The 16,624-nt window shown below is 46.3% G+C and overlaps 1 protein-coding gene across 2 annotated transcripts in view; it reads left to right on the forward strand.

Moving 5' to 3' along the window:
- Positions 1-16,624, forward strand: part of ITGB5 (integrin subunit beta 5) — a 110,888-nt gene that overhangs the window by 21,558 nt on the left and 72,706 nt on the right. For both annotated transcript variants that reach the window (XM_079922976.1, XM_079922975.1), the window contains exon 4: positions 9,828-10,077. In XM_079922976.1, coding sequence (XP_079779102.1) covers positions 9,828-10,077 — 250 coding nt within the window. The remainder of the gene's footprint in view (positions 1-9,827; positions 10,078-16,624) is intronic.

Raw genomic sequence — 16,624 nt, forward strand, 5'->3', positions numbered from 1 at the left:
ACAGTTTTTGCACACCTACTCTGTGCCTGTTACGTGACCTACCCGAAGGTAGCTGATGTAACTTTACACCTGAGGAGCTGTGTGCTCAAGGGCTCCCGGTCAGAGCAGCGAACCTGACTCCATATTGAGTCTTTGTGGTCGCACAGCTCATGGTTGTTTCTAGCTCACCACTTGTGTCGTTTTGTATTCTACCTATTAGGTCCCTTGTGATGTCAAGGGAGGATGTGAATGTGGCCAAATGAGAAAGTATCACATTGTTGAGAGAAGGCAGCTTTTTTCCCAAATCCCGTTGATTTTTAGCCTTTTCCTCTTTCTCATTGTCTAGGAAACCACTGGCAATAACTATTTCCAGGTGGTTTGTTTAGACTTCAGGGCGGCTGGGTCAGTGGAAAGATGAGGGATCTAGCTGGCCGTCCTAGGTTCTGGTTCTGGCTCTGTTCCTAGCTCAGGGGTCCTGGGCAAGCTGCTCTGCTCCTTAGCGTCTCAGGGTCTCTGTCACCTTCATTCCTCACAACCCTGTTCAGAGGCTTAAATGAGACTTTTTGTATAAATGCACTTGAAGAGCTTCTAATTATTGTTTTCAAAGATGCAGATTTCGGAGTCAGCCACGTCTAGATTGGGGTAGAGATTCTCATGTCTCAGAAATGGATCGAGCACAGCCCTGCACGTCTTAAGCTCTTAGTGTCGCCTGTTCTTCTTGTTGTCGTTAGAAAGAACTCTGAGTCACTGTGTATTTGAGAACTGTTGTATTTTGCTTATTGAATTGTCTTGGAAATAAGAAACGGAAGAAGGGGGTAAGTGGCGTAGAGCAGCATAAACTGCGGGATGGCCCAGGGATTAGTGCTGGGATTAGCTGAAGTAACTGTTTTCACAAGTCATCTCACTGGAAGGGACACTTCGCCTTTTGTTTAGTGAGATTCCAAGTTGAGAGAGAGAAGGGAGCCCTTACAAAGCCGTGTGAGTGGGTAGAGAAGAGGAAGCTTTCTGTGAGCCAATGTCCGATGGTATCCTCCGGGGGGAAGATGAATGCCTCTCCCTACGTGGAGTCAGGCTCAGGGTCAAGGGCTCTGACCTAGAAGGGGACATAGGCATTGTTGTAGACTATTAATATATCAGAACACAGTGTATGATAAGAATGGTTACAACTAACATCAAGGGTGTGTTTTCCTTTTTAACCTAACGGCGTAACAGTCACTTCAAGAAAATTCTTAAAGTCCTTCACTTTAACACTATTTTTCATTCTTACTAGATCTTCTGTCTTTGTATATGTGTTCATATTTCTCATATACTAACAATGTATTTATTATTGTATACTGTTTTCACTTAATTTTTGGAAACAAGGACCAAAATTAACACGTCCAGAAGAGTTAGAGTTTGAGGGTCATCATCGACGGAGGTTTTTACTTTTGGAACTGCTCATCTAGAATTGCTCTGAGCCTGTGGTGCTCTCTCCAAGAAACATTCTTCATGGTGGCAAATCCTTATTCTTTAGGGTAGATTTAATTTAGGGAAGAGTTGGAGGTCAACACAGAATCAGAGATGTCACAGTGTCAATTCCAGTTTTCAAAATCAGAATTCAGGTGTGGCTCTGAGGCAGAGAGACTGTTTGCTTTGACTTATCAACTGGCTTTTAAAACAGCCCCCAAAGAAGTGACTTGATTGAGGGCACCCTCCTTGGGCAGAGCTCTCAAAGTTCTCATGAAGTTTATGCACAATGCTTATTTATGCGTGAAGCTCAACGTATACTCGATTAAAGAAAGAAATCGGTCTTATTTGGTATAGTCAAATCTCTCGCTAAGCATTATGATTCAGTTTCCAGTATTGGAAATAAATGGGAAACATGATCCTGTGTTTGTACAAAATCATGATGCGAGTGCTGTGTGCAGCTCTGGTCCTACGGAAGGTACGGTGATGGAGAGCCCTTTGCTGTGGCCGTCAAGGTGGAGGAGGGGCTGGCTGCCCTGTGGAGACGCACCCAAGCTCTGAGGGTGTTTCAGTCTGTAGAGATGAAGACTTAGGAGGAGATCAGATGATAATCTGAATTCCTAGAGGTCTAGAACCTTGTGAACATGTTTCTCAAATATAGAAACGCTTGAAGCCAATGATGCCTCTTCACATTTTGAAAATTTCAGTAATTATAAAGAGAAGGACAGTCAAACCGCAGATATTTATTTGGGGAAAGGGGAGAATGGTCTGTTGCCATTAACAACATTTTCAGTTTACCAAGCGGGTACTTACTTCAGGGCAACACCCCCGTGACTCAGGAAGGCATTCAGGTACGTAACGATTGGTTTTTCCATCGTGTATTTTTAGGAACGCTCTCCTGTCTCCTCCTTTGCCCTGCTCCCCAGTACCTCATAATAGGTATTTCTTGAATGAAGTGTAGCACTTTACTAGCCTCATGCCAGACTAGTCAAGGACAAGCTTCAGCACAATATGTGAGGTACTTCACCAAGGCAAAGTTAATTGTTCCGGGATAAGCCTGGAAAAGAAAGAAAGAAAAGTTTTCCTCTACCTTAAGCAGAATTTTTTGTTTTGCTTTGTTTTTTTTTAAGTTGAGATGTAATTCACATACTGTAGAATTCACCATTTTGAAGTATACAATTCGGTGGTTTGTAGTGTACTTGCAAGGTGGTTACAACATCACCACTATCTAATTCCAGAACATTTTCATCACCTCGAAAAGAAACCCTGTACCCGTTAATAGTCACTCCTATCCTCTGCCTCCACGCCATATTTGGCCCCTGACATCCACTAATCTATTTTCTATCTCTGAGGTTTTGCTAACTCTGGACATTTCATTTAAATCATATAATATGTTGTCTCTTAAGTCTGGCTTCTTTCACTGAAGCAAAATGTTTTTAAGATTCATTGATGTTGTAGCATGTATCAGGACTTCATTCCTTTTTATGGCCAAATAATGTTCCATTGTATATTTATAGATACACCACGTTTTAGTGGATGGGTATTTGGGCTGTTTCCACTTTGGGACAATTATGACTAATGCTGCAGTGAACACTTATGTACACGTTTTTGTGTGGACATATGTTTTCAATAATCTTGATTATATAGCTAGGAGTGGAATTGCTGGATCATATGGTAATTCTATGTTTAACTTTTTCAGGAACTGCCAAACTTTAAGCAAGATTTTGTATAAACACAAGATCATGTTTTCCATTTTGTTTCCAGTCCTGGAAACTATATGTCAGGATAACCATCTTAAAAAAACCTTAACAAAGGGTATAAAATCCTTACGAAAGGACGTAAACTTTAAAGCATATTGAAATGGTAAAAAGCTAGAGGTGGAGCAGTTAGAAAAGGTTTACTTAAGCCTTTATTTGCCTCAGTCCCTTAGCCTGTTAAAAAGTGACCTCTGATTGGTAGCTTAAACATTTTTTTTAATGTTTTATTTTGAAGTAATTTTAGAGTTGCAAGAAGTTGCAAAAATTATAGAGAGTTCTTGTGTACCCTTCTCAGCTTTTCCCAATGATAACCAGAGTTTGTAGTCAAAGCCAGGAAATTGACCTGGGTATCATACTGTTGACTAAACTGCAGGTGATTGGTTGCTTTTGATATGGGCTTCCTGCCAGCCCTCATCTATGCTGCTCTTCTCCCCTCTCCTACGTTCTGGTTGGAGATGGCAAGTACCTGACTTAGGTATTGCTTCTACTACCCAGACTGACAATGCACACTTAAAAAGACTTGATGATGGATAGATAGTGCTTTGCTATAGACTGAATATGTTGAAATTCTAGCTGACTCCCAATGTCATGGTATTAGGAAATGAAGGGGGGCCTTTGAGAGGTCATGGGGTGGAGCCCTCATGAATGGGATTAGTGCTATCAAAACAAAACCCAAAAACCCTCAAGACCCTGGAGGGTGCTTCCCCCCTTCGGCAAGAAGTCTGTAGTGTGAAACCCAGAAGAGGGCTCTCGCCAGAACCTGACCACGCTGGCCTGATCTTGGACTTACAGCCTTTATAACTGTGAGAAATAAATTTCTGTTGTTTGTAAGCCACTTAGTCCATGGTACTTGTTATAGCAGCCTGAACTAAGATAAGATTATTTTCAAGGAAACTACAAGTGCCAAGCCCTAATTACTTGGGGTCAGACACTGTGAAGGCCAGTAACTCTCCTGATGGTTCCATCTGTCAAGTGTCAGAATTCTGAAGTGGGGAGTGGTGTTTGGTACAGCAGGGCGGCCAGTGAGGTAGTTCTTTGCTTCTGGGTCTGGATTTAATTCCGGGTACTAATTGCCTTCTGCTGTAGTGAACAGAGAGCTGGATGATAAGTCTTATAAGTTGTGCACCAAGCCCCTAATTCCCTGCTCAGCTGTAGTCCTTTTTTTTTTTTTTTTGCGGTATGCGGGCCTCTCACTGTTGTGGCCTCTCCCATTGCGGAGCACAGGCTCCGGACGCGCAGGCTCAGCGGCCATGGCTCACGGGCCCAGCCACTCCGCGGCATGTGGGATCTTCCCGGACCGGGGCACGAACTCGTGTCCCCTGCATCGGCAGGCGGACTCTCAACCACTGCGCCACCAGGGAAGCCCTGTAGTCCATTTTTAGCATAGCTGATTTTAATGTTTCTTTCAATTTCTAGCACAGAAGTATAATTCTAGGGAATCCAAAAACTACTTATATTGGGGATAGCAGGAGTATTTATTTGTTGAGACACTACTTCGTCTTAATATTTGAACAAAAATCAATCTTAAAAAACCCAAAAGTTGTTGCTAGAATTCTCTACTTTCATTTTCTGGTAATGTTTGTCATCTGGTATATGTTCCTGAGGAAAAAGCTCACTTTTCCCTTTTTATTGAAGGGAAGACAGAAGAAACCTTTAAAAATACATTTCAGAGGGAATGCTGGTTGCTGTTGATTATGGTGGGAGAATCTACACTTAGGAACCCAGCAGTGGCAGGAATTCTTTGTGAAATACAGCTGGGGCTGGGTGCATTGGAAGCAGGAAAAACCAGCAGGACGTGGGAGGGGCTGCTTGCAGGAGAAGCTTCCTCCTCGCAGATGTGAGGTGATCAGCTTTTCTCTTCTTCTTTTTTTTAAATATTTATTTATTTGGCTATGTCGGGTCTTAGCTGCAGCATGTGGGATCTTCTTTGAGGCATGCAGGATCTTTCGTTGCAGTGCGCAGGCTCTTCGTTGTGTGTGGGCTTCTCTCTAGTTGTGGCACGTGGACTCCAGAGCGCTTGGGCTCTGTAGTTTGTGGCACACGGGCTCTCTAATTGAGGCCCGCGAGCTCAGTAGTTGTGGCGCATGGGCTTATTGCCCCGCAGCATGTGGGATCTTAGTTCCCCCAACCAGGGATCGAACTCCCGTCCCCTGCATTGTGAGGCGGTTTCTTTACTACTGGCCCACCGGGGAAGTCCCTGATCAGGTTTTCTTTGGGGTTTGCTTTATCCTATTTCTCTGATCCTGCTGCTTGTCCTGAGGCGGAGGTTATGGGGGATGGTTCCAGACAGGAGGGCTGCAGCCACAGGAGGAGACGAGCCTGTAAGGGGATCTTTTTTTTTTTAAATAAATTTGTTTATTTATTTTTGGCTGCCTTGGGTCTTCGTTGCTGCACGCGGGCTTTCTCTAGTTGCAGCAAGCAGGGGCTACTCTTCATTGCGGTGTGTGGGCTTCTCATTGTGGTGACTTCTCTTTGTTGCGGAGCACGGGCTCTAGGCGCAGGGGCTTCAGTAGTTGTGGCTCGTGGGCTCAGTAGTTGTGGCTCATGGGCTCAGTAGTTGTGGCGCATGGGCTCTAGAGTGCAGGCTCAGTAGTTGTGGCTCATGGGCTTAGTTGCTCTGCAGCATGTGGGATCTTCCTGGACCAGGGCTCAAACCCGTGTCCCCTGTGCGGATTCTTAACCACTGCGCCACCAGGGAAGTCCCTGTAAGGGGGTCTTATATGGAGAGGGAGGATGGGGATACGTGGGCTGGGTGGTGTCACCAGAGACTGGCACAGATCAAGTGTCCACAGTGAAGGTGAGCCCGGCTCTCACTCTCCTGGACTCACGAGAGGTGGCGACTGGTTTAAAGTCTCGGGTGGGGTCTTCCCTGGTGGCACAGTGGTTGAGAAGCCGCCTGCCAATGCAGGGGACACGGGTTTGATCCCTGGTCCGCGAAGATCCCACATGCCGCGGAGCAACTGAGCCCATGCGCCACAACTACTGAGCCTGTGCTCTAGAGCCCGCAAGCCACAACTACTGAGCCCGTGTGCTGCAACTACTGAAGCCCACACGCCTAGAGCCCGTGCTCCGCAACAAGAGAAGCCACTGCAATGAGAAGCCCATGCACTGCAATGAAGAGTAGCCCCTGCTCACCGCAACTAGACAAAGCCTGCACGCAGGAATGAAGACCCAACACAGCCAAAAATAAATGAAAAAAAACGAAAAAAAAGGAAATGTTGTCGTTATGATAAAAAAAAAAGTCTCGGGTGGTGCAGAACTGGGTGGCTGGAGGTATTGTTGAGTGTGCATGGTTCCGGAAGTGTACCCAAAGATGGAGAACATGCCCCAGACCCTCTCCCAGCATAGGGCGCCCCTGGCGTGCAGCAGCAGTTTCACCTTCAGTCAGCTAACCACGGGGGCGCCCTCGGTGGGGGAGTTGCGGCACTGTAGCTTAATTCCCGTGCTTAGCACCCTCGCTGAGAACTGGTCCAGAAATGTCAGTCCCTGCAAAATCTGCTGATGTAACTGAGTCCAAGCTCGTACTGCTCACGGCATAACAGGCCAGTAAATTGAGAGGCGAGTTGCTGGGGCAAGGAATAGCAACTGTATCTGGAAAGCCAGCAGACCGAGGAGATGGTAGACTAGCAGCTCAAAGAACCATCTTCCCTGAGTTAGAATTCTGGCTTCTTTAATACTAACAGGGGAGGTGGGTAAGGGCCTGGTTCCTGCCAGACTTGGAAGGGGATGTGTTAATTTCTTCCTTCCTGCAGCTAGTCACAGGTAGGCCTGGTCAGGATGTTTCCTGTGAGCTAAACAAAGGTATTTTAGCTTAATGCTCATTACCTGGGAGGCAGGGTTCCCAGAGATGGGTCAGTACGTATAATTTAATCTTATAGGCAACATCCCTTTAGTGATTAACTTGTAGTAGAATAATAAGGTTCTTCCCTATTACACTGACAGAACATTCAGTTATTGCCAAGGCCCACTGAGGAGTTTGTAGCATTTAAAATCCAGCATAGATAAGGTAGCCATAAACCCTCATTCCAAACATTAATGATATTACCCCTTTTCTTATACCCCTCCCTTCTTGGAAAACTGGGAGAGAAATATATATATATATATATTTTAACCATTTGCAGCCTCCCTATGGGGAGGTGTGTGTGTGTTGTAGTGATCAATTTCTCTTAGAATTTAATGACAAGAGATTTCTTACTTCAGAATAGATAACCCCTTAGTATACAAAGAGACCTATGTACCACATCTCGTTTCCCTCTTTGCCTTCATGTCTGGAAAATTTGGAGTTAAATATAATACCCAAGGCCGTTAGCCATTCACACTCAAGTTTTTGGCAGAATGTTCTGTCTCTCTTTTTAGCTCCACAGGAAATTGCTTTAATAATTGACTTTCAGGGGAACTGAGGCCGAAGTTTTTCTTGTGTAGAAGCATTTGTATGGTGTTTATATGCTGTCTCCTCAATACCCACAATAATTAGCATCCTCCGCATTTTACTGATCCAGAAACTGAGCAGCAAGTTTAAAGGAGCCTGAGGCCTTGAGCTCTTGGTGACAAGGTCCGGATTCCAGCCCAGCTCTTGCTTTCTGAGGCTAATGTCCACTTCCCTCCCATGGGTGCCTTCCAGCCTCCCTGAATCCAAGCTAGTTCCCTGTTTCCTGGTCCTAAAGTGTTCATCTGTAATTGCTCGTAATCCCGCAAAAGGTGGAAGTGGATTCTGGATTAAAGAAGGTATACCTGGAAACTTGGGGGAAGGGCACAAGTAACAAAATACAGGAGACCTCGTAAAGAGGCCATGGGATTGGACAGAGGGGACAGGATCGCAGGCCCTCCCGCCCCTCCCCCACTACGATGTGGCATCCCGGGATGGGAGGGGCCCTGTGCAGGGCCATGGGAACCGGAGACAGCTATTGTAGCAGTCCGGAATTCATTCTGGAAGAAATCTCGAACATTCCTCTGTTTGAGTCAGGCTCCAGTGGCTTTTAAAAATAGGCTCGTACCAACAGGCAACCCAAACTACATCCATCATCAGGCTAGAGCAGCACATGTAAGGACAAGTCGGGGGAAGCAGGCTTGGCTCTGACACTCAGACTACCATGGTAATTATAATGATCATACTTCGTCTGGGCAGGCCTTCACTGCTTACAGAACCCTCCTTCCCACATGAGTGCTTCACAGCCTTCACGCTGTCGTGCTGTTGTTCTTGCCAGTTTACAGTTAAGGAAATGGAGGCTCGGGTTGCCCCGCTAGTTGAGGGGCAGAGCTGGAACTTGGACTGAGATCTTGTTAATGAAGTAAGTACGCCTCGTCTGGGGTGGGAGGAGGTGCGGGGAGCACAGAGCCCTGGGTTCCCTATCCTGCAAGTTCAAGAAGGCTTCGGCTCGCTGGTTGTCATCTTGAGGTGAAAGATGGACGCCTCTGAGACGTGACCGCGGGCAGGTGAGGTGTGGACCCTCGTGCGGGCGCGAGACCACCTTCGCCATTGCACCTTTGAACACACAAAGGACGTCCAGGTTTCAAGTGTGTGTAGACAGTTCTGTCCGAAGAGTTCAAGGACGTCTCTTGGTGCCTGTGAGGCTAACGAGCCTGAGGGCAGATAGGATCACCTGGTAAAATTCACTGCTTGAAGTTGTCTCTGAACAGTGTGTTTTTAGAGATCATGAATGACGAAGGATCATTGTCCTGGCACGCGTCCTCCAGTCACTGCGCTGACTTGGTTTGGGCCTTTCTGCATACCATGTGGGGCTAGCTTGCAGAGGCCACGCCTGCCAGAAACTGCCTTTTTTTCCCTTGTTCTTTTCCTCTGAATCAATTTCTTTTCCCTTTTGGCTGTTGACTGCTTATTATAGAACCAAAAGTTATTTTCTCTTTCTTGTAGCTGTAGGCAAATCTAGTAGTGTTTCCTTTCTGTTTCTTCTTTTTCTTTTCGATGGTGCTAAAGTTTGGAACATGTCTTTCTATATTTATACATATAATTTATGATAATAATGATTTGTGTCTGTGGTATCAGATATGCTGGAGAACTAAATACGATTGTTTGATAAATGGCTAGGGAGATAGAAATAGGTGGCCCGGCATAAGCATAAACATTTTTGCCCTCTGGGGGTATTTTAAGTAACCATCTTTGTTTTCCCAGTCTCCCTTGCCTTGCACATCTCTCTTCCCCACCTCAGTTCTTACTAATGTCTGTACCTTCTTTTGTTAATTTCTTTCCTGTGTTCTGTTTCACATACACCTTTACGGTCTCCTGGCCACGTTCCCATCTTGGCCAGTCCTTTCTCTGAAGTTGGTATGTGCTTGGTGGGCTACTTTCGCCCCATTTGTGTCTGTGGAATTGTCTGGTGCACCGTCCACCAATTACCTAAGCATCCTTTTTGCTGAGAAAACAGAACACTACTAAGGAGATTGGTTCTTAAAGAGTTTCGTTAAAAAATGCTGAGGCCTGTGTGTGAAAGGAGAACCTAGAGCTGCATCCTCAGCGCCCACATTCCCTTCGGTCGCTCTGTTTCCAGAGTGGAAAAGATGTCTTCTGAGAGGCACACAGTCACTAAAGCAAAGTCAGAGGTGGACCAGCTTTGAAAGCAAAACCCATCCCTTCAGCCCCAGCGAGTTGAATGACCTCTAACACGCACGGTCTCTCGGTTGGCACAGGTGACAAGACTACCTTCCAGCTGCAGGTTCGACAGGTGGAGGATTATCCAGTGGACTTGTACTACCTGATGGACCTCTCTCTGTCCATGAAGGATGACTTGGACAACATACGGAGCCTGGGCACCAAGCTTGCCGAGGAGATGAGGAAGCTCACCAGCAACTTCCGCTTGGGGTTTGGGTCTTTTGTAGACAAGAACATCTCTCCTTTCTCCTACACGGCACCGAGGTACCAGACCAACCCGTGCATTGGGTGAGTGACCAGCTGCCCTTCTGTTGGGTATTCAAGGGTGGGGGAATGGATCAGTGGGAACTGAGCCTAAAGAAAGGCCTGGGGAGGTCATATCTGGGTGCAGGGAGGGAACCTGGCTAAGGTGTTAAATGTGATGAAGGATAATCCAGCTCTGTCCTCCCTCTGCCTGCGAAGAAATAAATTGTTACAAGGTTGCATAAAGATACAATGATGATAGCTCATTTGTTTTCCTGCCTGCCAGACACAGCACTGTTTTCTACATTAATAGATTTTAGAGAGTGTTCTCAGGAAGTGATAGACCCCGGTGATCAGGGAGGGAGCAGGCAGAACAACTTAAACTATCTCCTTGTTTGGAGCGACTGAGATGTTTGGAATAAATGAATCAAAGTCGGTTCCTATTGTTTATATACATAACTATAACTTACCTTGACAAAACAAAATGAAAACCCTGCCCTTTATAGGTGTGATTTTTTTTTTTTTTTCTAACATAAGTACTTGAATTAGAAAATATTCGACAGGGCTTCCCTGGTGGCGCAGTGGTTAAGAGTCCGCCTGCCAATTCAGGGGACATGGGTTTGAGCCCTGGTCTGAGAAGATCCCACATGCTGCAGAGCAGCTGAGCCCGTGCGCCACAACTACTGAGCCTGCACTCTAGAGCCTGCGAGCCACAACTACTGAGCCCTTGTGCCACAACTACTGAACCTGTACTCTAGAGCCTGTGTGCCACAACTACTGAAGCCCGCATGCCTAGAGCCCATGCTCTGCGACAAGAGAAGCCACTGCAATGAGAAGCCTGCGCACCACAACGAAGAGTGGCCCCGCATTCGCGGCAACTAGAGAAAGCCCGCGCACAGCAACAAAAACCCAATGCAGCCAAAAATAAATAAATTTTAAAAATTAAAAAAAAATTTTTTAAAAGAAAATTTTCGAGAAATTATTAGAGAACAAGAGTTTCTAACTACTGCAGTGAGCAAATCCAAAAGTATGTAATGACTCAAACTTGAAGGAAGTTTATTTTCTGCTAACCTAAGTGCAAATGGGTCTCCTGATCAGTGGACACCTGTCCTCTAAGCAGTGACTCGGGGTCCCAGGCTCCATTGGTTCACATGTGGCTTGTAAGGTCATCATGCCTGGAGGATTGCTCATAGGAGGATCCTATGGACCAGGATAGAGTGGCCTCTGCTCCTACATTCTGCTCTACAGAGCTGGGTTCTAGCGGGGAGGCTGGGAACTAGGTTAGCTGTGTGCAGTGGAAGAGGAAAGGGGATGGTGAATAGGTCCCTGCCCTAGTGCATTTGTGTATTGGAGGTGGAGGGTCACTTCCTCCAACTCCCCAATACAACCTTTGTGAAGGTGGTTTGTTTCCTTACTGGGCTTTCAAGTGTTTTTTTTTTTTTAAAAGAAGATGTGGGGGTAGGAGTTTATTAATTAATTAATTTATTTTTGCTGTGTTGGGTCTTCATTTCTGTGCGAGGGCTTTCTCTAGTTGTGGCAAGTGGGGGCCACTCTTCATCGCGGTGGGCGGGCTTCTCACTATCGTGGCCTCTCTTGTTGTGTAGCACAGGCTCCAGACGCGCAGGCTCAGTAGTTGTGGCTCACGGGCCTAGTTGCTCCACGGCATGTGGGATCCTCCCAGACCAGGGCTCGAACCCGTGTCCCCTGCATTAGCAGGCAGATTCTCAACCACTGCGCCACGAGGGAAGCCCCCTCAAGTGTTCTTTTAAATGGCAAGATTATGCAGCGTGACAACGAGTGATAACCTTCAACTTTTTCTTGACTCATTTCCATGTTCAGCTTTGGTTAGGCTTTGGCATGTGAGGCCCCAAAGCATCGCTAGATGAGGAATAGCTAAGACTTACGTTCTTACTAAGTGTCAGGCATTCACTGCACTTCATACCTTATATGGATCATCCCATTTAAATCTCGTAGCAATCTTTTGAGGTCTATAGAAGTGAGCTGTATATTATTTTATTTATTTATTTTATTATTATTATTTTTAATTTATTTTTGGCTGCGTTGGGTCTTCGTTGCTGCACGCAGGATCTCTGGTTGCAGTGAGTGGGGTCTGCGTTGAGGTGCACGGCCTTCTCATTGCGGTGGCTTCTCTTGTTGCGGAGCACGGGCTCTAGGCACGCAGGCTCAGTAGTTGTGGCTCGCGGGCTCTAGAGCACAGGCTCAGTAGTTGTGGCACACAGGCTTAATTGCTCCTCAGCACGTGGGATCTTCCCGGGCCAGGGATCGAACCTGTGTCCCCTGCACTGGCAGGCGGATTGTTAACCACTGAGCCACCAGGGAGGTCCTGGTGAGCTGTATTTTAAAGATGAGGAAACCGAGGCTTAGAGGATTACACAAATAGTAAGGGGGAGACTTGGAGTATGAATCAGGATGAACTACTTCCAGAGTCTGTTTCCATCAATATGATGCTTATTTTTTCCCCATCTAAATCACACTGCCACCCAGATGCTTTCCTTGAGTTTGAGTAATAATACCCATTCCAAAACCACCCACCCTTCTAGGCACTTGCCGAAGGGTAATGTTAGGCTGTGCTGCAGTAACAAGCAAACCCCAGATCTCAGTGGCTCAACACAATGAAGATTTATTTCTTGCTTGTAAAGATCTGACGGGAGCTGCTTTCTGTGGCAGCTCTTCTTCAAGTGGTGACTCAGGGATTCGGGCGTCTTGTGATGTCATTTTCGATTCTTTGTCTCCTTGGCTGCCCCTGAGGGGAATAGGGCTGCTCGTAAGCCCCTGAGCCTGTCTAACTTCTTGTCTCCCCTTGGGCAGCCTCAGAAGATCCCAGCTCTGGGTGGACTGGGGGGTGGGGGTGAGGTGGTATTTATGCTGGTATTGTATGTTCTGAATCCTTCCTGACCCTTCTGTCCACACTCCTAGAAGCTAACTTAGATCTTTCCTGGGATTGCAATGACACCACAGTGGAAAAAACAATAAGATAAGAAAACATTTTAGATACAAACGAGATTCTAAGTTCCTTAGCCACAGAGAGACACTAGGTGTCCTCACTTTCTGGGTTTAGATTCCTCCCGGCCACAGGTAGCTGCTGGCATTATTGTCCCTCTGGTCCTGTCCCCAAGGCCCTTTTCAGCTGCATCCCAGTGCCACATGTCTTTTTGTTGGAGTTCTGCTACTCCCCAGGAGCAACAGCATCTTAACCCCCAGTTTTTTCAGTTCATCCGGAATAGTGATTCTGTCTGCTACTTTTCACCTCCGCCCTCTGGTTGGGTCCTGTCTCCTGAGAGACAGGGTGTGTCTCTACTTTGATTCTTCTGGGGACCATCGGCGAACTGTCAGATGCTAGATGGGAGGCTGCAGAGGATGAAGGACTGGCCTGGGGCCCTCAGCATTGAATATTCAAGGTTATTACACTCTCCTTATTCAGAGCTACTTCTCCAAGCCCTAGAAGGCAGAACCAACTGCAGAGGGTAGAAGTTTTGACAGTGAGTACAAGGCACACTGACAGGCTGCTTGGGAGACAGGAAATCCGGTGAAAGAATGGGAGTTTGGAAGGAATCATCAGATCTGAGTTACACAGATCTCTCTTCCCTAAGCTGGGCAGCATGAAAGGGGAGTCACCGCATGGCTCAGTGAGCAGGCTGAGATGTACCTCCCGCGTCCAGGCGGTGGACTCTGTGTGGTTGCCTGGGTATCCTCGGAGATTCCCCACGGTTCCTGGAGAACAGAGCAAGCGGGGGGATGTAATCAGGCTGTTTCTGTTCCAGATTCAGCCTGTACATGTGCTTTATTTGCGTTCCTAAGTTTTTTGTTTTTTTGCGGTACACGGGCCTCTCACTATTGTGGCCTCTCCCGTTGCGGAGCACAGGCTCACGGACGCGCAGGCTCAGCGGCCATGGCTCAAGGGCCCAGCCGCTCCGCGGCATGTGGGATCTTCCCGGACCGGGGCACGAACCTGTGTCCCCTGCATTGGCAGGCGGACTCTCAACCACTGCGCCACCAGGGAAGCCCTTTCCTAAGTTTTAATGGCACTGTGAATTAGTTACCAACAGTTAAAAATAAAAGATTTAACAAAGAATAGCCAGGATTTTAGGTTTTCTCAAAAAACTAGGAGGTCTAGTAAAGCCAGCCTTGTCCCACATGTTGTTTGGCTGCCACAGTCCCTACCACTCCCTCTCGTCTCCCAGCTGGGCTGCTTCCTTGGTTCTGTTATCGGGCCCTCTCCAGATTCTTGGACAGCAATACCATAGAAACGACTATTGCTCCCACAAGACTCTTAGGCAAACGAAGCTTTTTATTGAAAGGATAGCTTGTGCACGAGGGAGAAGGTGGAAAAGAGTGTCAATTCCCCGAGGACTTTCTGGGAAGGGGTTTTAAAGGCAGTGTGAGGGAGGAGGCCACAGGGTGCCTGAGCAGCTCGTGCTCAGTTCTTGGATTGGTTGGCATGGAGTTGAAGTTTGGAGCGTCATCAACCTCCAGGCTTCAAGCAGTCTGGGGTCTATGTGCCCGCAGTCGGCAGTTTTCATCTGGGGGCCTGCTTCCTGCTAAAACACCTTAGGAATGCGTGTCAAGCTTTTATCTATATCTTTCAGGGAACTGGGAGTTCGGCAATTCTGCTAGGTGGCGGATTTATAGTTCCGCTTTTGTCCTTTGGAAACCATGTACAGATGTCAGTGGAACAGAGATAGAGCTAATCTTTTACTCCTGTGAGTCTCTGGTGGTTGTCTCAGAAGCCCAAGCTTTTAGGTGCTGTTTTTCTGGCCTGTCAAGCCCGCTTTCTCAAGGTCGTTCCCTTGGTCCTTTTCCAAAATGGCTGTCCTGTTGTCTTCCTGTCTCAGTTTGAGTTCCATGCTTGGCTCCGTAGTTGCCGTCTGTGATCCTTGTCTGTTCTTTTCCTTCAGCTCATGTGGAGAGAAAAATCACAGCGTTCTCTCTCAATGGTACCTTCTGTTAGGTTTTTTCTCCTGTGGTGGTGTGGAAGCAGCAGCAGTAGCCCCGGGAAGTTTTGGGGAGATGGGGAGTCAGGAGGAGTGATTTAACTACCTGCGCAGGACATCTCAGAAGAGAACCAGTTTTTTTTTTTTTCCGGTACGTGGGCCTCTCATTGTTGTGGCCTCTCCCGTTGCGGAGTACAGGCTCCGGACATGCAGGCTCAGCGGCCATGGCTCACGGGCCCAGCCGCTCCGCGGCATGTAGGATCTTCCCGGACTGGGGCACGAACCCGTGTCCCCTGCATCGGCAGGTGGACTCTCAACCACTGCACCACCAGGGAAGCCCTTCGTGGGGCTTTCTTGAGGTTTGTCCCGCCTCCTGCTCCGGATGTTTCGGCCAAAGGATCAAAATCCTAGACTTATCCCCTCCCATCTTAGAATGAACCAGAAATGCCAGAGCTGAAGTAAGTAGTACCAGGGCTGCCATAAGGAGAGAAAAAAAAAGTAATTTAATCGTCAGATTAAAGAACTGTCTAATTGTATTCTGAGTAATAGAAATAGTGTTCCTGGGAAGCGTCACATGATATTCACTGGTACAGGATTTGATGGATTAATCCGGCCTGTTATTTCTGGTTCTGAACACTTTTTCTTTTGTTAGAGGTATTAGGCTGTTGCTGATATACACGCCATGTCTCATTTATATGTGGCATCTAAAAAGGCCAAGCTCATAGAAACAGACAGTAGAGTGGTGATTGGCCGGGGAAGCGGGAAATGTTGGTCAAAGGGTACAAACGTACAGTTATAAGATGAATACATTCTGGAGCTCTAATGTACAGCATGGTGGTGATAGGCAACAGTACTGCACTTGAAATATACAATTGTATACTTGAAAGTCGTTCAGAGAGTACATCTTAAGGGTTCTCACCACACACACGAAAAATAGAAATACCTCTGTAAAAATCTTTGCAAGTGAGATAATACATTTCATCCTTCATCATTTATATTTCTTCTTACCCTTTGTATTTCTTCCAAGAGGTCATGGTACTCCTTCACCCCCTTGAAGGTATTATTTCATTGTCTTCTGGCATGTCCTGTGGCTGATGAAAAGTCTTCTATCTAATGGTTTTCCTTCTCTCTGGTGGCTTTTAATATTTCCCTGTGCTTTTCATGTCCTATAATGATATGCATTCCAATGTGGCTGGGTTGGATTTAGTACTTTTATTTGCATTGCTCAGAACTTGCTCTGCTTGCTTAATCTGAGAACATAGCTTTATTCTTGAAAAATTTCAGACATCATCTCTGACTCCTGTCTCCGATTCTCTCCATTTTCTTTCTAACGCTACTAGGTGAGTGTTGGAGCCTCTCATTCTAAACTTCATGTTTCTAAATTTTTCTCCCATAACTTCTACCTCTTTCTTTCCCTTAGCTTCATAATAGAAAATTTCTTCCAGTTTATCATTTTGTTCTTCAGTTTTTTTAAAAAAATTTTATATTGGAGTATAGTCAATTAACAATGTTGTGTTAGTTTTAGGTGTATAGCAAAGTGATTCCATTACACATATACATGTAGTTATTCTTTTTCAAATTCTTCTCCCATTTAGGTTTTTACAGAATATTTAGCAGAGTTCCCTGTGTTATACAGTAGG

The sequence above is a fragment of the Stenella coeruleoalba genome (assembly GCF_951394435.1).
Source record: "Stenella coeruleoalba genome assembly, chromosome: 5".
In the NCBI taxonomy this organism is placed as follows: Eukaryota; Metazoa; Chordata; class Mammalia; order Artiodactyla; family Delphinidae; genus Stenella; species Stenella coeruleoalba.